Source organism: Macrosteles quadrilineatus, unplaced genomic scaffold (genome assembly GCF_028750875.1).
Source record: "Macrosteles quadrilineatus isolate MER2022 unplaced genomic scaffold, UCM_ALF_1.0 Scaffold_1__1_contigs__length_201487025, whole genome shotgun sequence".
NCBI classification, from domain to species: domain Eukaryota; kingdom Metazoa; phylum Arthropoda; class Insecta; order Hemiptera; family Cicadellidae; genus Macrosteles; species Macrosteles quadrilineatus.
In genome coordinates, this window is record NW_026542594.1 from 19529506 (window position 1) to 19552985 (window position 23480).

The window sequence follows — 23480 nt, forward strand, 5'->3', positions numbered from 1 at the left end:
TACTGTATAAAGAAAGGGATACTCCCAAACTGCTTCAAGCAAAAGTTCATCTACATTCATGTCACACACAAAGCTTGACAATGACTAAACTAGGCTGGTGCAAGCAGACCACCAGATAACCATATATAACATATATAACCATATATAACCATATATAATAACCATATAACAATGAAACATTGGATCCGACGTCTGACAACAATGCCCCAGAGAGCAATGTCGACGGAAGAAGTCGAAACAGAACTGAACCAAGGGGAGAGCGTCGGGCTAGTGGGTTACAGTCCATTTAAAGCCTTGCAAAGTAATTCTGACAGAAGGCCTTGGAGAGTGAATGGAACGGTACGGATAGGAGAGTGTCGGACTAGTGGGTTTCCTGCTTTAAAAGACCCTCAATTATGGACCTGCCCTTTAGATTTTTGTGAAGTGGTTCATTTGAAAATAATTGTTGTTCACAGTGCTTAGCAGAATGTTAGCAGCTATTTTTAATGCCCAAACATTACTTATTTTATTAGATAACATTTACTTATTGTTCAGTTCATCATATTCATTGAACAGATGATTGTAAAGTAAACAAATGAAAAATAAATATTTTTTTTATATATATCAAACAATATGTTAATTATTATTTTTTTTAGGTTATTGTTTTTATATATCTAACAACTAAATAGTATTGTGGATAAAAGAGGTTCTTAGTTCTTAATGAATATTTGCGACTGAAATAACTATAAAATCAAATGTTGGGTAACAACTGATGAGATTGGCTTAGGAAGCATTGATTGATCCTTTTTTACTAGAAATAATTGTTTGTAAAGGTTTTTTTCATAAAGTAATTGCACTTGGAGGATGAAATAACTGTATGTACAAAAGTTAAAATAGTGTATGATAATAAGAATTAATAGACATCTCCAAAATGTCAGGTATTGAGATAACACTACCAAATTTTAATAACTTTGAGAATAATGTCTTAATAAACTATTTTTTTAAAGATGAACACCTAATAGGGACGTTACTGGTTAAAACTTCATTGAGCAGAGCAAGGGTATTTGAGGTATTTCAAAAATATGTATAGAAAAAATTTTCCTAATAATACATTATAAAAAAATGTGAAAGGTTTATAGAAATACAACTGTCCTGTAAAAGTTGTCCTTTGAAAATTTGACGCAACTTACCAGTAGTAAAAAGTATATTGTTTTAGGTATATTAATATTGTCATTATTGTCATGTTTAAATTGTGTGAATCGTGAACCTAATGATACCTATCATAAACTTATACTTGAACGATATCATGTGATTGCATTTATCTATAAAAATATTAAAAATATCACAAAATAATCAAACTTGCAACATTATTTCACAAAACCCTTAAACAACTTATGACAAATTGTATTTTATAAAACTCAAATTTATGAAAGACAAAGAATTAGGATGTTACAAATAAGGTAACCAAACAACTGGCAACAACTAAAAGACTTAAAAGGCACTTTGATTTAGATAACTTATACATGGTAAAGCTCAAAAGCGCCTTTGATATCACTTGTATTTAGAGATTTACTAAAAATTAGAAGTAAATGCTCAACTACTGTTAACATACACAGGATATTGTGCTACTATTAAGTCTTTGAATAAAAGTGATCCAGTAAAAGCATCTTGTCGAATATTTATAACATCGATTACAAACAGTACTGACTTTTTACAGTGATTTTAAAAGTCAAAGTCAAAACAAATATAAAAAAATCACAATATATTTTGGTTGTATTGAATGCAATGGAAGCACGAAATTATATAATTAATGTAAGAGAAAGATTACGTATAACCCAAAATATTATGTACAAGTCAGTAAAGGAAAAAAACACACCTTCAAATGTTAACATTAAACTATGCTAAAACTCAATTGCTATCATATATTCATTGGAAGCTTTTTAAGAAGAAGTGTAAATCAAAAACATCTACCAACACCCACTGACTACAACTAACTTGTCTGATAACTTGACTGGTAACTTGACTGATAACTAACTTGTCTTGACAGGTTTTAGTGAATTGTGTAATTTTGGGATTGGGTATTATTTTAACTACAACTCGTAATCTTCAGTTCTTTATAAATCCCATAAACAATCAACAAATTTCATGCAAACTAACCTGGCAGGTTTAGTATAAAGTGCTGAATAAACAGAATGATATCTATTGAAAACTATTATTTTAAACCATGTTCGTTTCTAGCTCATATTGTGTTTAGGTCTGCATTAAATAGGCACATTAAACATGATTACAACCTAATGTCAGACTTGTTTTGGCCTATTAAATTGTTAATAATAATATACTGTATGTTAGATACAGTGTTATTCACCGTTACAAATTACACCTTAGTGGTTTGTTGGGCCGAGCTAGCGGGTCTAGAAAGTGACGACTTACTGAGCGGCAGATGACATTCACGGTAGAGAGCGTAGCATGTTCCCAGTGCCAACACTACGAGTGTACCCATGACAACAGCGACTGCGGCTACCCAGTACCTGGTGTCAAATGTCTCCACCCCCTCTAGCAAGTGGCGGCCCAGTTCTGCGTCATTATTACCATTAAAATCGTAGTGACAAAATTAATAACCTTAAAAATACAATTTAACTTATGGATACATCAGCTATAATCAGTTTGAATATTAGCTAGGTAATGGATACTGTTTTCTGTGGCACCACTGTCATTGTTGCAGCAGCCACTGAGGTTAGTAAGAGTGGTTTCTAACCATTTAACCTAAAAAAATGGCTGTTTTTTAGAATCCAACTAGAGCTCGCCCCATGGTCAAAAACTCAACCAAAAGTATGTATTGTGCAAACTTCTCTATTTTCACCCCACACTGTAAATAAAACATATGATTGGAATTTCTTCTATTCGTTTTGATTTTCTGTTTATATTTTGTTGTTATTTCGTCACCAACATGGCAACCCATAAGGTCCATGCTAATTTTTGTTTTAATTTTAAATTCATTTTTGTGCTAATTTTGAGTCTATTTTAATTTATAAAGGTATTCTGCACATCTACAGGCAAATATCTTCCTAACAGTACCCTGCGATGCACAGTAGCTGAGAAAAAGGGTTTTCAATAAACATGCTTGTCTATTAATATATAAAATTAGCCCCATTTTAAATCTCCAAAAGAAAAGTTGAATTACCATTTTTGACCCAATTAAGATTAATATTCTCAAAATAAAAATAAAACCTGCACATATATAGGACTGATAACCTTTATTTTTAGAGATGGGCCGATACCAAAAATTGTCGATACCGATACCACCAAAGTACTCTCGATACCTATCGATACCGATACTTCCGAGGCTGTAGTACGGTCAGGCTAGCTGTCATAAGTTTTGTAAATTTTTTTTGTGTATAAGATGTTTCCATTAGTTTATGGGTTTTTATTGGTAAATCACTAAATTAGCAGCAATAACTTTTAACCCGTAATTTTACAGCAATGAGGGTTGTACCCTTTTTTAAGAAATAAATGGGCTATAATCAAAATCGTTTGGGTCATATTTTAAAATCTAATTTTACCGTTATTTTATGGGCTTTTATAGAAAAAACACATTTAAAAATAAAAAAAATTTTAATAAATGAAAAAATGCCTAAAGATGCCATGTAGTACCCACATACCAAATTTTTATAACATCTGAACCACAGTAGTCTTAAGCTTTGTACACACACACACACATATACACAGACATCACTTTGACAAAAATAATACTTTCTCCATACACTTTAGGGGCTTATTCTCTATATGGGAAATCCGCTTGGATTTAAATCAAACCCATAATGTAAATGATAAACATAAATACAGTAGACTCCCTCTTATCCGGACACCTTTTTAACCGGACATCGGTTTAACCGGACTTCACTCGGCGGAAATGACATCTCTTTAACCAGACAAATTTATCAGCACATTGGTTTAACCGGACTAGATCGGCAGGGCGTGGGCGGTAATGAAATGACTGTTCTCGTGGAAAATATTTTAGACCAGTGATCACATGTCTAAATACAATGCTCTCCTAAATTTAAGTCGAATATCACAGTAAGTGGTCCGTTTTAACGAGTTTTGGCAGACTTCGCGTTAACCGGAAAACCCGTTATCCGGACTGGCCTCGGTCCCGAGAAGTCCGGATAAAAGGGATTCTACTGTATGGAAAAGCTATCTGCACACAAATACAATATTAGAAGACTGGTTTGTCATGAAAAAGAATTTGGCCAATGCTCAAGTAAGTAAGAGATAAAAGTATGTTGATCATACCAATTTCCTCAGAGTCGTGATGTGTAGTACCCTCTACCTGGACTACTTCCCCCTCCCCGAGTTGATTGCTTGCCCAGACTTCAAACAGATAAGTAGAGTTTGGCTCAAGCTTATACACATCTATCTGACTCTAAAACAAAATAAAAACACTGCATACAAATCAATTGAAAAAATATTCTACATGTTCTGTACTCTTACAGTATTATTTCAATTTGTTGTACCATTTCTTTCTTTTGCCTATGAAAATACAGATGGCATTGATTTTGTTACTTATTTGATTGCTTGTGTTGATTCCACTAATTTTACTAATAAAAGTTCACATTTTGTATAAGAAAATAGAAAGTTAGTATTTATTAAATCACAATCTGTAAGTAAACATAAACAATTCAACAAGTAAACAAAATAATAATTTGAACACATGTTAGAAATAAAATGTAAATGAAACATATGTAAGACCTCCTCCTCTATTTACTGTGCTGCTGCACTTTACAAAGAATCAGCTGGTCAACATGTCTTCTTATTATTCGTCCATCTTCTAGCTGAACTACGTACATTACATGTCCTTGCTTTTTAGTTATATAGCCCGAATACCACTTGGACGAACCATTGACATATTCCCGCGCTTGCACTTTATCTCCAACTTTTGAAATTCCTTTTTATACCGACTTGGACTCCTTTCTTCTGATATTTGTTCGGTTTTAATGTTGGAACAATTATTGCAAGGTTTGTTCGTACACTCCTTCCAAACATTAGGTGGTATGCTGATGTACCAGTTGAATTCGGGGATTGCCTGAGCTGCATTAAGAGTCTTTGTATTTTATTTTGCAGTGTACCCTTTTCTCCCTCCATGGATTTTAACGCCGTCTGTACGTATCTTTCAGCCTGGCCGTTTGAGTTTGGATGGTATGGTGCCGTTGTTCTGTGAATAATCCCACATTCATTCATGAAGTTTTTGAACTCTTGAGAAACAAACCGTCTTCCATTATCTGAAACTAAGATGTGAGGAAACCCAAAAGTTGAGAAGATTTTCCGTAATTCTTGGACTGTCCATGTACTTGTAGTTGTTTTTGTCTGTATCACCTCTACCCACTTACTAAAGGCATCCACTAATATCAGGTACTGTTGGCCATCTGTTGGTCCTAAGAAATCAATGTGCACCCTCTCACATGGATTAGAAGGTTGTTCCCATGGATGGATAGTTTTTTTCGGGTTGTTGCATTTTTCAATGCATTGTCGACATTCAGCTACCATCTCTTCAATATCCTTGTCTATACATTTCCACCAGCAAAAACTGCGAGCTAAAGCCTTCATTTTTATTCCTCCTAAATGAGCTACGTGTAGTTCTCGAAGCACATGAGGTCTGAGAGATTGAGGTATCATGACTCTCCAGCCCTTCAGTACACAATCAGGGTGTCTACTACATTCTGGATAACAAATTCATGGACAATTCCCGTACATTTAAGGACACTTTGCCGTAACCTTTGTCGGTGTCATTAGGCCTACCGAATAATTTTTCTGATTTGTCAAACTGTATTAATCTTGTTATTCACTGTAGTTGTACCAGAGAGAAAAGTAAATAATAATAGATAAGAGTTAAAAAATACTAAATAGAAATTTATTGAAAGTAAACAAACATAGGCCTACCTATACTTTAGGTAAAGCTTTTATAGTGTAACAGAGAAACGCAATCATTGTCTCCTGCGATAGCGACAAATATCTCCATCGGTCACGTAAACTTCATAACATAGCTTATACGATCCAGGCCGATTAATTTGGCATGATTCGCCCTGGCACAATGTTAGGTTCTCGACTACTTTTGAAAAAAAATCTTTAATGCATATTGTTACTCAATTCTTAGTACAAAATCAAGGTATGGTAAGCGGCTATTAATAAGCAATAAGCACAGAGTAAGATTACTGTATTGTATTTTCATTTGCAAAGTTAATATCCACACATAGCAATCATTAGTTGTTTATCTTAGGCTCAATTACATTTTCTTAACATATTTTACAGCTCTTTCAAGAATCAAAATACCCAGGCCTAGACCTAATTATTTAGGAGGGCCTATATAAACTGAGTAACAAACAATGAGGTTATAATAGCAGCAAAGTCACTATCATCATTCTAGTTCATATAAGATTTAGATTGCTTAAAGCATACAACTCAATTAATAAACTGAGAAAAAAATAGGTATATGGGAAACAAAAAACATTGAAACCTGAATATCCAACAATATAAGACAAAGATACAGAAAATGCAATGACATACAGTAGAACCCCTCATATCCGGCCTTGGTTTTACCGGTCCTCTGTTTATCCGGCCCCTTCCAGGAAGCCAATATCAAAATGTTTTTCTCACAGATTACAGACGTTTAGATGCAAGCACTAGTCTTTCTGACTGCTCAAGTCGTCAAACAATTTGTTCTCAGTATTTATCTGTTTGTTTATGTTTATACATTTATTTGCTGTGTCACTATACTCAATTGAGCTAGTAGGCCTAACCCCTGATCAGTTGGTTGATTATTTCCAAAGCGGGGTTAGTAAAGTACATTAATCTTTGTATTTCACAAAATGGATAAGAATGTAAAGTTGAAATGCATGTACCATTTAAGTCCCATAACGATCTTCAAGTCCAATTTATTGTCTTTTTTACCACCATTTAATACCTTTTGTTACCTGGAATCATCATATTTGTACTGTACTTGTTTCATTGCTTAACGACTTTAACCTAAAAATATTTTTTGTCTTTTTACAAACATGTTTATTTTTTTAATCCCAGAAAAGGCTGGAATGATACTTTTGACTGCATATTTTGATTACCTATTATTATTAGGTATGAATTGTCATTTTCATAGTAGGTTGGTTTATCCGGCCAAATCGTTATCCGGCCATGAGCTTGGTCCCGTCGTGGCCGGATATGAGGGGTTCTACTGTAATTTGAAACCAAGCAGGCCTACATAGTGATAAAAACAATGCTTGTGGTTTTGTCAATTGAAAGATAAAATGTCCATAAAAAAGGGGTTAACTTACAAAATAAGACTGTAGATTATTTACATGTTTAATATGAAACCATAAACAGTTTTATGGCACTAGGCACTGGCCGCGGCAAATTGAATCTTCAAGCCGAAAGTACAAGTAAGAAGTGAAATTTAACAGCCATTATAAAGCTATTATTTTCATGATAAAATAGGTTTGGGATCTAATAATAATTACCCTAGTAATAAAAAAAGAAGTTGTAAAGGAATAAAAGTGATACAACTTTTATGAGCTAGCTGCTGAGTCAACAGTTCTTGGAAGTACTTGACTTGACACTTGATTTTCGTGATAAAATATTAATGGGTTTGAGATGGTTAATGGGATTTTTATTGCATAATTACTCTAGTAATAAATTATGAAAATGTAAACAAACATCTGATAAACCTTTTATGTGCTCCTAACCAACTAGCGATCAATAAAATTATGGCCCATTAAAGATTTAAGGACATAGTCTGGCATTTAAGGACAATTCCCGTACATTTCATGGCCAGTAAAAATTTAAGTACAAATCCCGGTTTTCCCGGATTTCCCGGTTGGTAGACACCCTGACAATCATCTTGAATGGACAGCTCATTATCGTGAAATCCGTATTGTTCAACAGATTGTCCCAATTTTGAGGCCTGTAGGACTGGACCCAAAACAGCATCGTTGAGAGTTTCCTTAGCCACCACGGTACTGTTGATATTGAGTGTTTCCAGTTGATTTATGTGGTACTTCGAGAGGTCATCTACAGAATGTTCTTGAACAACTTCGATAGGGAAACGTGAAAGATAATCTGCATTGCAATGATGAGCGGTTTGCCTGTACTCTATGTCATAGTCGAACCCGGAGAGAAAGTGAGCATAGTTGAATATCCGTGTTGCCGAGATTGTTGGCAAGGTCTTTTCTGGATTAAAAATTGACACTAGGGGTTTGTGATCTGTGATCAAAGTAAATTTGCGGCCATAACAAAACAGGAAAAACTTTTTCAGGCCCCAATATATTCCCAAGGCTTCCTTATCGATTTGAGAGTATTTTTGTTCAGATTTTGACAAGGATCGAGAAGCGAAGGCAATTGGCCTGTCTGTTCCATCCCTATAGCGGTGTGAAAGAACGGCTCCCACACCTACCGGCGAAGCATCAGTAGCCAAGACCAGTGGCAAGCTAGGATCAAAGTGCACCAATACGTCGTCACTTGTAATAATTTCCTTAATCTTCAGAAAACTCTGTTCACAAGCAGAGCTCCATTTAAAAGTGTTTCCTTTTCGTAGCATCTGATTCAAAGGATGTAGTAGTGTAGCCAAATTCTTTATGAATTTGTTGTAATAATTCGCAAGGCCTAGGAAAGTTCGGAGTTCAGTTACGTTCTCTGGTCTCTTACATTTTAAAATGCTCTGTATTTTAGCATCTGACTTGTGTAGTCCTTTGCTATCGATCACATGACCTAAGTACTCAATTTTGGTCTGGAAAAACTTACACTTTTCCCTATTTAGCCTCAAATCATTTAACTTCAGTCGTTCAAACACCTGTTCCAGTCGGCGAAGAAGCTGTTTCCTGTTAGATCCTTGGACAATTACATCGTCAAAGAAACATTGTACGCCTTATGTAATGTTTTGTCCATGAATCTTTGCCATAACGAGGGTGCCACTTTTACTCTAAACATTAATCTGTTCACTTTAAACAGCCCTTTATGAGTACTGATTGTTTGCATGATGGCACTGTCTTCGTCCATCTCCATGTGCAAGTATGCGTTACTGATATGAAGAGTACAAAATATCTTTCCACAATGCATCTTTGACATGATATCATCGATCCGAGGTATAGGGTAATGTTCGTCTTTAATAACTTTGTTCAAAGTCACCTTGTAGTCAGCACATATTCTGACTGAACCATTGGGTTTGACAACCGGCACAATGGGTGTCCCCCAATCGGATGATTCGACACGTGTAATTATACCCAAAGTCTCCACTCTTTCAAGTTCCTTCTCTACTTTTTCTTGTAATGCATATGGCATGTGTCTCGGTTTGATGTAAATTGGCTGGGTTTCGTCTTTGACATTAAAATGACCCTTTTCGTTTGGTATTTTCCCAATGCCTTCTTTGAAAATTTCTTCATATCAAATCATCTAGTTCTTGAATGTTCTCGTTTTCTTCACTCGAATTTAATGAATGTATGTCAGCTGCATCAAATTGAATCTCTCTTATCCATTCTCTTCCGAATATAGAGTCTACACACTTGTTAGCAATGTACAGTTTTCCAACAAAACTTTGATCTTTATACTGAACATTTACAAAAACAACTCCTCTTGGATTGATTATTTCCCCAGTGTATGTCTTGAGTTGAACATTTGTCTTGAAAATCCTTTTTGGAGAGTTTAAAAGCCTAAATGTATCATATGATACAATGCTAAGAGCCGCTCCTGTATCTAATTCCATTGTCATGAGTCGTCCTTCCACTTTTACCTCGAGCATAAACTTGTCATTTAATTTTGAATTAAGTTGGTAAATTTCATGACTGTCATCGCTTGTATTTTCTGTGGTTTCATCAGATTGTTTTACTTCTTTGTTTGGTTTTCTTAGACATACTCTTGCTAATAGACCAAGTCGTTTGCAAGAGTTGCATTCTGCATTTTTGAACTTACATTGATGTGCTCTATGTGAATCATCACCACATCTATAGCATTTGTTCCTCAGTTTCTCCAAACGAGATTGATACTCAGAGAGTTGTTTACTTGACTTACTATCTGGTTGTTTGTTCTTGCTCGATACTTGGTGTACTTCCTCTTGATTTTCATTTGTCTTTAGTATTCTGCTCTCACTTTTAGCTAGTTCCAATGTAGCAGCCTTTTCGACTACTTCTTTAAACGGTTGCAATAGTTTATCTTGAAGAAGTTGAATACGTATATCAGAGTCTTTTAGTCCCCTGACAAACTGCATTCGAAGTAGAATTTCAGACACGGATTCATTACAAATTGTACAAGTAAACTGACATTCTACACTGAGCTTTCTAAGAGCATTAGCGTAAGCTTGTACAGATTCATTACATAATTGGATACATGTCGTAAATTTGTGCTGACGAGCCCAAATACTGGGTTTTGGTTCTAGTTGAGCCATTAACATGTGAATCAATTCCTCATATGGCTTGTTAAGTGGGTCATCTGGTATGCAAAGATCGTATAGCTGTTCATGTATTTGTGGGGTGATTGCCTGTAAAAATAAATCCACTTTGACTTTTGGACTTAAGTTTCCCCGTAATTTTGTGTAGTTTTCAAAGCGTCGAGTGAAGTTTTGAAAACTTTCCTCTGGTGTATACGGCTGGAAAGGAATATTAGATACATTTTGAGATGTTGCAGAAGCAGACATTGCTGCATGTGTAATGTACTTTTTCTTTTCTGCTTCAAGGGATATTCGTATCTCTCTATATATTTCTTCTAACTGCCATCGAATTTCTAATTCACTTTCTACTGAATCTGTGTGAAGCTCAATATTTGACTGTGTAACTTCAATTTCAGTCCATATTGCTAAAAGTTTATCTGAGTAGTAAGTGCATGTATCTTGAAAATGTTCACATGTAGGTAAATCATCCTTGAGTTTGTTCAGGCGTAGTTCTAGTAGTTTCCTTTTCTTTAGACATAGGTCAAATTCTTTTCTACTTACCATTTTACTCGTCGCCATTGTTGATTCCACTAATTTTACTGATAAAAGTTCACATTTTGTATAAGAAAATAGAAAGTTAGTATTTATTAAATCACAATCTGTAAGTAAACATAAACAATTCAACAAGTAAACAAAATAATAATTTGAACACATGTTAGAAATAAAATGTAAATAAAACATATGTAACAGTTTGAAACACCATGTGATGTAAAACAATGAACTATACTGTTAGATGAAATGAGTAGCAGCAAGAATGTAGATCCCTGTCCTTGTATTGTAACTTAAATATACAATTCTGTAAAAGTACTCCAAAGTTAATTTGTAGGAATAAAACGATTTGTTAATTGTATCTCCATGTAATTTGTGTTAAAATGTATCAAAACCCCGCTTAAGTAACATTGTCCACTACGCAACGCTCAACTCCTATAGAAGGTGCTACCGCTACAACTAGAGTCCACTAGACGCTTCTACAGAGAAAGTTGTACACTACAACTAGTTGTAAATACATATACTCCTTTTACTGGCATAAAGCATACTCTTTTTTCAGCAGGCTAATATTCAATTATGAACTTCAAATGTAGGCCTATGTAAAGTCAAATCCAAAGGTTTTCCCAACCCTAAAGAGTAGGTAGTTAATTAAGTGGGTGGTCAGCTGGTACCATATTTTTGGGAAAATAAGTAGAAAAGGGTGTTTTGCTAGAATCTCTAGAAACAAGATCTTAGTAGAAAAATGTATGTGTTAAAATCCTAAACTATCCAGAAAAATTTAAGGAGTTGAAAGTTGAAAAGTCATAAGTATAGTCATAATAGGTCTAATATGTAACATGAAATACTCAGAAGAGTAGTGTATATAAATAAATAGATAATCTATTACTTTCTGATTTGGCATTAAGTGGCCTTATGCTCTTTTCACAAACAATTTAGACAAAGCAGTAGGACACATATAATTTTGGACAACTGATTTTACTATTCATAAACAATAATAGCAAGAACTATCAGTGAAAAGAGAGCCGCCCCAACTGATGTGGAATTCAATCCACAATCTACGGTGATGTCAACAGGCCTATGAGAAAATGCCATGATCGCTTGCTTGTTGATCACATCTAACGACTAAGTAACTTTAGACTGGACATTCATACATAAAATATGAAAGGCCACACTAACCGCTACGGGACTGATGCGGCCAGGTATGACTTTGTGCCATTCATCTGGAGGTTCATCAGGAGAACTGTGCTTGAGTCTGTACTGAGCTGTGTAGTGAGATATGGGGTAGCCTCCAGTGTCAGCTACATCCCACCTGCAATGATACAGACAATGCTATCATACAGATACAAAGCCACGGGACTGATGCGGCCTGGTATGACTTTGTGCCACTCATGTAGAGGTTCATCAGGAGAACTGTGCTTGAGTCTGTACTGAGCTGTGTAGTGAGATATGGGGTAGCCACCAGTGTCAGCTACATCCCACCTGCAATGATACAGACAATGCTATTATACAGATACAAAGCCACGGGACTGATGCGGCCAGGTATGACTTTGTGCCACTCATGTAGAGGTTCATCAGGAGAACTGTGCTTGAGTCTGTACTGAGCTGTGTAGTGAGATATGGGGTAGCCACCAGTGTCAGCTACATCCCACCTGCAATGATACAGAAAATGCTATCATACAGATACAAAGCCACGGGACTGATGTGGCCAGGTATGACTTTGTGCCACTCATGTGGAGGTTCATCAAGAGAACTGTGCTTGAGTCTGTACTGAGCTGTGTAGTGAGATATGGGGTAGCCACCAGTGTCAGCTACATCCCACCTGCAATGATACAGACAATGCTATTATACAGGTACAAAGCCACGGGACTGATGCGGCCTGGTATGACTTTGTGCCACTCATGTAGAGGTTCATCAGGAGAACTGTGCTTGAGTCTGTACTGAGCTGTGTAGTGAGATATGGGGTAGCCACCAGTGTCAGCTACATCCCACCTGCAATGATACAGACAATGCTATTATACAGATACAAAGCCACGGGACTGATGCGGCCTGGTATGACTTTGTGCCACTCATGTAGAGGTTCATCAGGAGAACTGTGCTTGAGTCTGTACTGAGCTGTGTAGTGAGATATGGGGTAGCCACCAGTGTCAGCTACATCCCACCTGCAATGATACAGAAAATGCTATCATACAGATACAAAGCCACGGGACTGATGCGGCCAGGTATGACTTTGTGCCATTCATCTGGAGGTTCATCAGGAGAACTGTGCTTGAGTCTGTACTGAGCTGTGTAGTGAGATATGGGGTAGCCACCAGTGTCCGCTACATCCCACCTGCAATGATACAGACAATGCTATTATACAGGTACAAAGCCACGGGACTGATGCCGCCTGGTATGACTTTGTGCCACTCATGTAGAGGTTCATCAGGAGAACTGTGCTTGAGTTTGTACTGAGCTGTGTAGTGAGATATGGGGTAGCCACCAGTGTCAGCTACATCCCACCTGCAATGATACAGAAAATGCTATCATACAGATACAAAGCCACAGGACTGATGTGGCCAGGTATGACTTTGTGCCACTCATGTAGAGGTTCATCAGGAGAACTGTGCTTGAGTCTGTACTGAGCTGTGTAGTGAGATATGGGGTAGCCACCAGTGTCAGCTACATCCCACCTGCAATGATACAGACAATGCTATTATACAGATACAAAGCCACGGGACTGATGCGGCCTGGTATGACTTTGTGCCACTCATGTAGAGGTTCATCAGGAGAACTGTGCTTGAGTCTGTACTGAGCTGTGTAGTGAGATATGGGGTAGCCACCAGTGTCAGCTACATCCCACCTGCAATGATACAGACAATGCTATTATACAGATACAAAGCCACGGGACTGATGCGGCCTGGTATGACTTTGTGCCACTCATGTAGAGGTTCATCAGGAGAACTGTGCTTGAGTTTGTACTGAGCTGTGTAGTGAGATATGGGGTAGCCACCAGTGTCAGCTACATCCCACCTGCAATGATACAGACAATGCTATTATACAGGTACAAAGCCACGGGACTGATGCGGCCTGGTATGACTTTGTGCCACTCATGTAGAGGTTCATCAGGAGAACTGTGCTTGAGTTTGTACTGAGCTGTGTAGTGAGATATGGGGTAGCCACCAGTGTCAGCTACATCCCACCTGCAATGATACAGAAAATGCTATCATACAGATACAAAGCCACGGGACTGATGTGGCCAGGTATGACTTTGTGCCACTCATGTAGAGGTTCATCAGGAGAACTGTGCTTGAGTCTGTACTGAGCTGTGTAGTGAGATATGGGGTAGCCACCAGTGTCAGCTACATCCCACCTGCAATGATACAGACAATGCTATTATACAGGTACAAAGCCACGGGACTGATGCGGCCTGGTATGACTTTGTGCCACTCATGTAGAGGTTCATCAGGAGAACTGTGCTTGAGTTTGTACTGAGCTGTGTAGTGAGATATGGGGTAGCCACCAGTGTCAGCTACATCCCACCTGCAATGATACAGAAAATGCTATCATACAGATACAAAGCCACGGGACTGATGTGGCCAGGTATGACTTTGTGCCACTCATGTAGAGGTTCATCAGGAGAACTGTGCTTGAGTCTGTACTGAGCTGTGTAGTGAGATATGGGGTAGCCACCAGTGTCAGCTACATCCCACCTGCAATGATACAGACAATGCTATTATACAGATACAAAGCCACGGGACTGATGCGGCCTGGTATGACTTTGTGCCACTTATGTAGAGGTTCATCAGGAGAACTGTGCTTGAGTCTGTACTGAGCTGTGTAGTGAGATATGGGGTAGCCACCAGTGTCAGCTACATCCCACCTGCAATGATACAGACAAAGCTTTCATACAGATACAAAGCTACAGGACTGATGTGATCAGATATGACTTTGTGCCACTCATGTAGAGGTTCATCAAGAGAACTGTGCTTGAGTCTGTACTGAGCTGTGTAGTGAGATATGGGGTAGCCACCAGTGTCAGCTACATCCCACCTGCAATGATACAGCTAGGAATGGATTTGGTGCCATCTTATACTATAAACAATATTTACACAATTCCAATTGCCTCTCTCCATTCCATTCATTTGGAATGGAATGTAATACGATTGATGTTGGCTAAGGGGTATATTGTATCTCTGTTTTCATTACAATCTGCGGCAAACTGCTATGCTTTTGTTAGTTATTTTTAATCAGCTGCTATAATTATTGTTCTAATGTGTTTTTATTAAGAGGGTTCTACCTGGTCAATTCAAGATGGCGGCTAAACATGCTAATGTTCCTGAACATGGCTCTTCAGTCTCAACATTTTAAAACTATTATTAGCTCGCTTTCTTGTCTGTTTGGTAAAAATTTTGCAATCGATTTTAAACCAACTTCCCGATGAGCTAGAGACTTGAAACTTGAAACATAGCCCACAAATGGATAACGATGCAATATTAAATCATTTTATTTACATATTTCCTTTGGGCTATGCTCCATGGGCTTCCAAATTTTTTATGTTTAAATTTTGGATGAATGTAAATATATCAATTAAATTTTTTAATTTTAAAATAATTTTTTTTTTTAAATAGGCCTACCAATTAAAAAGTAGAAAATAATTTATAAATTATTTTCAACTTTTTTATGCATTTTAAAACATTTTTTACTTTTAAAAGTTTTTTATTCATAACTTTTACAGTTTCTCTTAACTTGACAAACACTTTATTCAAAACCTCTAATACATTATAGGGTAGCTATTAAAAATGATGCTAGCAGCAATCTTGCTGATAAGAACATTTTGTATTCTAAGTAACTTGACTCACAACATGTTCTGGGTATTTCATTCAGTATTATTTGGTAATATTATGTTATATCACCTGACTATGGTAATTGTATTTAACTTGCCTCAACAGTGCCAGGATAGTGGAGGCATGAACAGTCACATTCACCAGACGAGGGGGAGGAGCTGTGGACATTATAGATGAGCTTAGAAATAAAATCACTTTGAGAACAACATTAGAACTATACCTCTAGTGAGAGTTAAAAGATCTAATCTAAGCCATCTCGGTTATTATTATTTTTACCAGTTACTGACTAAATGCAGGCTAGGAGATACAATGAGTCCTACAACATCTGCTGTACTCCATACAGGCTAAGCAAAAGTCTGGAACCCCCCAGTTAACTTTTTAACGCGTTGCAGTCGGAAAACCAAACTCGGCACATGTTTACAACATAAAAAATGCACTTTTTCATTAAAGTTAGAACTTGTACCCGGCCCCCAAAATGGGGTGTTTTGGGGGCAGCCCCAAATTTTCAAACGTAAACACCTATCATGTGACCCCTCATTTTAAAGGGTTTCTCAAGACAAATTAAATGGCGCAAACTAGAGGTCAAAATGGCAGTCATTTTTAAATATCCCCTATTAACTTTCTAACAGGTTTTAGCAGGAAAACTAAACTCAGCATCACCCTTTGGTCGGTATTAAAATATCAATATCAATATCAATTTTTTTTTTTTTTTTTTGTTTTTTTAAGTTAACTGGGGGTGTCAAGACTTTATCTTGCTTGCTCATCTTAAATAATTAAAATGGCTGCCATTGGTGGCGAGAGGTAAGCGTAAGCCCCTCAGGGGGGATGTGGGCCCTTGTGGCACCCTTCCCTCAAGACCGCTGTGAGTCAGTTAATCTGTACTGTGTCCTTTAGTCACAGCCTACATGGGGTGCCACTGTTATCACTAAAGGCAGCGGATCTATGGTGGCAGAGTGAATGTCTGCCCTAGGGTCGGGGAGCAGCGACACTAGTATGACCTGAGGCCGAGGTGATGGACACCGGTCCGGGCTCAGTGTCAATTGAGCAGCAGGCGGAGTGAATGGATCACGGTAAGGCTGCTGCATTGCCCTCCAGTTCTGGTATGTGTGCAGCAGTGCTGGAGTAGGTATTGATGAGCGGAGTGTATGGAACACGGTACGGTCTTCAAACTGCTAACCTGGTATTGTTTCAGAAGCTATGATGTCTGCTAATCAAACTACGGAAACTACCCCAGGTGGGTCAGCGCCTAGGCGTGAATCCCACCCCTCCAACTTGGAGGGCTTGCCCATGGATTCTGGGGAGGGCAAATTATCAGACAATGTTTCAGAGACGAAGGTGGAGGGGGGCAAAGAGGCTTTTGCCAGGAGCTCCCTCATTGCTAGATCTCCACAAAATCTTGGTATCGACGACGTTCAAATGCTTGAGGAAGCACACAGGGCTTTGGCGGGTAGTGTGGCTGACTCAAGCGCCCATTCAAATCTAACCCTGGGCTCTACCTCTGAGGTGGCAACACCGGATCTGAGCGTAGAGACCCAGGCATGTGCAACTGTTCCAGAACAGGAGAGAAGACAACGGCCATCTTTACCCCCTAGTGTGTGGAGGACACAGGTCAGGGCAAGGAAGTAGGCTGAGGGTACTTGGCTTTCAAAAGCTGAGTACAAAAAATCCAAAGGGTTTGTCAACAAGCCCCAGAGGAAAAGGCAGGCTGAAACTCCTAGTCCTGCTGGAGGAGAGGGCTCTGGTATTTCTTCTATGCGTAGAGTTTCAGGTCCACCGCAGCAGCATCAGACTCAGCACACCCCAAAGCGGCCGAGAAGGTGGGATGTCCCACCCCCGCCGCCAAGGAGCGCTGCAGAGGGCGATGCCAGCAAGGACTTGACCTTCAAGGACCAACTCTCGGGCTGGAAGATGGCGATTGTTCCGGAGAACTATCCTGACGATAGGTTCACTGATGAACAATTTTGCTTGTTACAGGAGAAACTGTTTGAGATGGTTATTATGGCCGCCACTCCTCAGCAGATCCTGAAAACCTACAAGGACAAAGGTGCCCTCGCAGTCATGTGCGGAAACGAGGAGACCAGAGATTGGCTCAAGGAGGTGGCTGTTGGTCTGGGTCCGGTGGGCGTGGGGGGGCTGAGTGTGATTGTGGGGGATCATAAAGATCTCCTGCGTACCACCAAGGTCCTTCTCCATACCGACTGGATCCTGGCCAGGAAAGATCCTAAAGAAATCTTTGAGTTTGTCCAGAAGCTGAATCCTGGACTGTCAACCAGAGACTGGAGAGTGGTCAGTTGCAAGCGAGAGGCGGAACACCAAACTCTGGTTCTGGCAATTGACTGCGGGAGTGCCAAGTTCCTGAGGGACAAGGGCTGGAGGATTTTCTTGGGTATAACAAGGGTTCAACTCAAGGTTCTTTCAGGTGCTCCTGATGACGATCCGAATACTGCAGGCGAACCTACAGCACAGTAAAGCTGCCACTGTGGTACTCTGTGCGAGTACAGCGGGTGGGGCTTTTGACTTTGCCCTTATCCAGGAACCCTGGGTTAGAGACGGCAATATAACGGGAATGGGGGTCTCTAGGGGCCAGGTATTCTCGGCTCAGGTCCGGAATCCTAGAACCTGCATTTGGACTAGTAATGACACCATTTGTGTGCCGGTTCTGGAATTTTGTTCCAGAGACATCACGACGGTAGAGACCAAATGCAGGGAGTCCGGACGGCGTCTTCTACTTGCTTCAGTATATATGCCGCAAGATGAGCCCACGCAGGCTCCGCAAGAGGAAGTTAGGAAGCTGGTCGAGCACTCGGCCAGGACCGGCGACGACCTCGTGCTGGGCTGTGACTCCAACTCCCACAACACTCTTTGGGGATGTAGGGATAATAACGCAAGAGGTAAGGCACTTCTTGAATACTTAGCCTCTAATGGTCTAATGATTGCTAATGTCGGTTCAGAACCAACTTTTCATAGCAGGGTTGGGGAATCTGTAATCTGTCCTTTCTGTGGAATCTCTCGTGGGCATGCATGTCACTCAGTCATGGCATGGGCTCAGGAGGAACACAGGAAAAGATGGGTTAGGCTTCAGCACCATAGAGTAAGTAAGCTCACCCTCTTCTCCCCTTCCCAGACGGTCGCCTCCAATGCCCTACGCTTGGACAGGAGGCGACTCAGACAGATCACAGGAATGGTCACTGGACATGGCTTTCTGAAATTACACCTGCATCGCTTGAGGATCCACAATGGTGACACTGCGTGTAGGAAATGTGGGCAATCAGAGGAGACTGCTGATCACCTACTATACAACTGCACAGCTCTGAATGAGGTAAGGGACAGTACTCTTGGTGCAATGACAAGGGGCAGACACCTTCCTCAGGAGGAGCTCATTGACAGGATGCTTGAGTTCATTAAGCAACTCAGGTTTGACGGACTCTGAAGTACCATGTGGGGAGCGCAAAAAGCCCATCAGTGGCTGACGTGCAACAGGACAAGGTCCGCCCCTACAGAATCAATCAATCAATCAATGGCTGCCATTTTGATTAGGGGTGCGATATTGACCTCTAGTTTGCGCCATTCAATTTCTCTTGATAAACCCTTTAACATGAGGGGTCACATGATAGGTGTTTACATTTGAAAATTTGGGGCTGGTGCAAAGTTGTAACTTTGATGAAAAAGTGCAATTTCTTATGTTGTAAATATGTGCCAAGTTTGGTTTTCCTACTGCAACGCGTGAAAAAGTTAACTGGGGGGTTCCAGACTTTTGCCTAACTCTGTATAGTGCCTTTGCCTAAAAGATTCCTAGACCTAGTTTACATCGTCCTACCCTAACTTTATATAATACTGGATCAGAAGAATTTTTAGATTTTTTTCAACAATAACTTTCTAAAACTCAAAGTAAATTAGGATTGTTTTAGGTAAACTCGTTTTAAAAATGTTGAACCACTTCCAAGCAATTGAATTGTGGATATTTATAGACATGATCTATGGATGCGATACTGCCTGGTGTGGATTAACGTCCGCACTAGTGAGTACTACAACTACCCACAGTATTATTCTGATAATTAGATCAATTCGTAAATTACACGGTAAAAATGTGGTTCGGATTCCAATATAAACTGCAGGTCCCTTAGTTGTCATTGGCTGTATCTATTAATTAACAGTCCAGTCTAAGGAACATGTTGGCCATAGTCAGTAGCAAGACTACAAGATCGCTTCACTCATCCTACACTCTATCTCCATTCATACTTGGCTTAAAATACCTACCTTCGTTTGGTCGCAGTTTCAATTAAAAAGTATTTAAAGTATTTAAAAGAAATTTTACAAAAAAAAATTAAATTACACTATGATAAGCACGCGTTTTAATATAGACTGGGACGGGTGGCGTCGTCCTGTAATCCAGCTACTAGGAGGTCACGAATTGTGGATAATTATAGGGATGCACTGTGGATGCGATGCTACTTGGTGTGGATTAACGTGCACACTAGTGAGTACTACGACTATCCGCAGTACTATCCTAATAATTAGACCAATTTGTTAATTATGAGGAAAAAATGTGGTTCGGATTCCACAATAAACTGTAGGTCCCTTAGTTGCCATTAGCTGTAAGGGCTATTAATTAACAGCTGTGTCTAAGGAACATGTCAGCCTTAGTCACTAACAAGACTACAAGATCGCGCCTACACTCATCCTTCACTCATATTTGGGTTAAAATACGCACATAGTGGCGTCCCCATCTTAAATAATTGATAATTGATACAGGGTAGAAAAAAGTCCCAGGACGGTTAAATATTTCAATAAATGAATAAATATAGAGCTTCAAAACTTTATACATAGTTACTGGGTATTAAAATTATTTTGGCACATTATTCAGTGATACACTACCTCCTCAGGGGGACGGCCCGCTTCCTAGCAATCAGAAGAAAAACTTAAATGTAAGCATCTAGGTTAATACAGATCAAATTAAAGACTTTTAATAGTAGAACACAATGCCTCAAATTTGAACTCAATCGGACAACCGAGTCAAAAATGGCAGTCGTTCAAAGATTTCCTGAATCTGCCATTTTGAATTCTTGAACGACTGCCATTTTTTAATCAGTTGTTACTTTGAGCTCAAATTTGCAGCATTGTATTCTGCTAATAACGCCCTTTAATTTTATGTGCATATCGACCTATGCATACGTTTATGATTTTCTTCGGACTTCTAGCGGGCAAACTACCAAAGACCCTTGAGAAGATAGCGTATTATATCATTGCAAATTTAATTCATCTTTGAATAGCTGTCATTTTGGACTCGGTTGTCAGTTTTGAGTTCAGGTTTGTGGTATTGTATTTTACTAACAGACATTTAATTTGATGTGCATATTAACCTATGCTTCAATTTAGATTTTTTTCTGACTCCTAGCGTCCCCTGAAGAGATAGCGCATCACTGAATAACGTGTTAAAATGATTCTAATGCCTAGTAACTGTATCAAGTTGTACCAAGTTTTGAAGCTTTATCTTTATTACTTTTTGAAATGTTAAAACGTCCCTGGACTTTTTTTCCACTCTACCCTGTATATAATAGGTATAATACTAATAATAAAAATTGTGTTATAATGTAAATAAATAATGGCATAAAAATATGTCTATGTCACCGTGGTACTGGTTGTAAGTTGCATTACAAAGTTCAATGTAGGTATCTGTTTTACACTAGTAAAGTTTTTGATTGAAATGGAAATTATGCAATTAAAACTCTTCTCACCCTAAATATTGGGAATTGTTCATCTACTGAAATCACATTTAGGCTAGTTAGTTGGCCCAAAAATGTCTGCATCCTGTACGGCAATCGTTAACACGTTAACAATGTTTTGATATTATCTAGAAGTATTTTTTACAAAGTCTATGGCCTCCGATGCTTTAGAACTAACTATATTACCTTTCAACAATTTTATTTTTCTCATTATAATTGATTTTCTATAAAAAGGCTATATATCATACAAATTATTAGTTAATGTACAATCTACAAAAAGAAATACACTCACCAAGCAAGTGTACAACTTACAAGATTGTTCAGTCAACTTTTGTGTTAACTGCAAACTAGTAATTGTCCAAATGGCCTTGGCAAGTGGTAATTGCTTTTGAACACACGAATGGGTTGTCTGTTTCCATTATTGCTCCTATTATTCAATTATTAACGCTCTCCCTGCCAGAGATAGTTTCGCAAGAAGCAGAATCTATATATATATATATATATATAATAGGCAAACACAACATTTTTGTTGGCAGAACTCCGTAGTTTCTCAACTGGTTTTGTTAGTTTATGGCTTATTTGAAAGATCTCATTAAGTAATGAATTTAAGATCTTATATGTTGAAAAAGTCTCTTGGGGCTATGCCCCAGTGGTCTTTAAAGTTCTAGTGTTATCCGAAGATTAGATTTACATTATGATCAGCTGGATTATTTTATACCATCGTATATTGGATTAAAGCAAAGTTTAAATAAAATTGTTAAAATACATGGTCTAGGTATATATACTAATAACCAACACAAGGTCAACTAGGTTACTCCCAAAAAGTACATATTGGTTGCTAATTTGATAGGTATATTGACAGATGTTTATTATAGATTGCTATATCTACAAAATAGGCTTTCTAAATATCGACAAGAGAATCAGAATGAGGGAAAACGTCAAAATCGAAATTGTAATGTACGTAGTTCAGCTGGAAGATGGACGAATAATAAGAAGACATGTTGACCAGCTGATTCTTCGTAAAGTGCCGCAGCACAGTAAATAGAGGAGGAGGTGTTAGCATATGTTTTATTTACATTTTATTTCTAACATGTGTTCAAACTATTATTTTGTTTACTTATTAAATCACAATCTGTAAGTAAACATAACAATTCAATAAGTAAACAAAATAATAATTTGAACACATGTTAGAAATAAAATGTAAATAAAACATATGCTAACACCTCCTCCTCTATTTACTGTGCTGCGGCACTTTACGAAGAATCAGCTGGTCAACATGTCTTCTTATTATTCGTCCATCTTCCAGCTGAACTACGTACATTACATGTGGGCTGAAATTGAGGTTACACAGTCAAATATTGAACTTCACACAAATTCAGTAGAAAGTGAATTAGAAATTCGATGGCAGTTAGAAGAAATGTATAGAATAGAATAGAATAGAATAGAAATCTTTATTTGCCATTGACATTATACATGTATTAGCAACAGTCAAGAATATAACTAGTCATAAGGTCATAAAATATAAAGCTTACAAGCTAAAATACAATTTTCTTCTTCTCTAAAAACTCTGAGAGGGAATAAAAGGGATTTTTCAAAAGCCAATTATAAAATTGTTTTAAAAACATTGAGTGTGTTGGATATGATTGAACAATTTTACTGAGTTTGTTATATATTACCTGTGACATCACTATGTGGCTTTTTAGAGTCAAATTTAATCTGAAAAAACTTCTTTTAATATTTAAATTGTTTCTCGTATTGTGTCTATGGATATCATTACATAAGGTTTGAAAGGGCAATTTTTTAAGGCTGTAAGCCATGATATCATATATGTACAAATTAATAGCTGTTTGGAATTCAAGTTTAATAAAAAGAGGTTTACAATGAGTATCAGGATGTTCATTACATATAATTCTAACAATATTTTTCTGAATCAGTAAAATATCCTGAATTCCTGAACTGCTTCCCCAAAATATCAAGCCATAGCGATAAATACTTTGAAAAAAGGCG

The 23480-nt window shown here is 38.0% G+C and overlaps 1 protein-coding gene across 2 annotated transcripts in view; it reads right to left on the reverse strand.

Annotated features, from left to right (window-relative positions):
• Positions 1–23480, reverse strand: part of LOC129004692 (protein turtle homolog A) — a 49451-nt gene that overhangs the window by 16432 nt on the left and 9539 nt on the right. For both annotated transcript variants that reach the window (XM_054433257.1, XM_054433265.1), the window contains exons 3-6: positions 15848–15908; positions 12104–12236; positions 4270–4399; positions 2410–2553 (exon numbers count right to left, since the gene is read on the reverse strand). In XM_054433257.1, coding sequence (XP_054289232.1) covers positions 2410–2553; positions 4270–4399; positions 12104–12236; positions 15848–15908 — 468 coding nt within the window. The remainder of the gene's footprint in view (positions 1–2409; positions 2554–4269; positions 4400–12103; positions 12237–15847; positions 15909–23480) is intronic.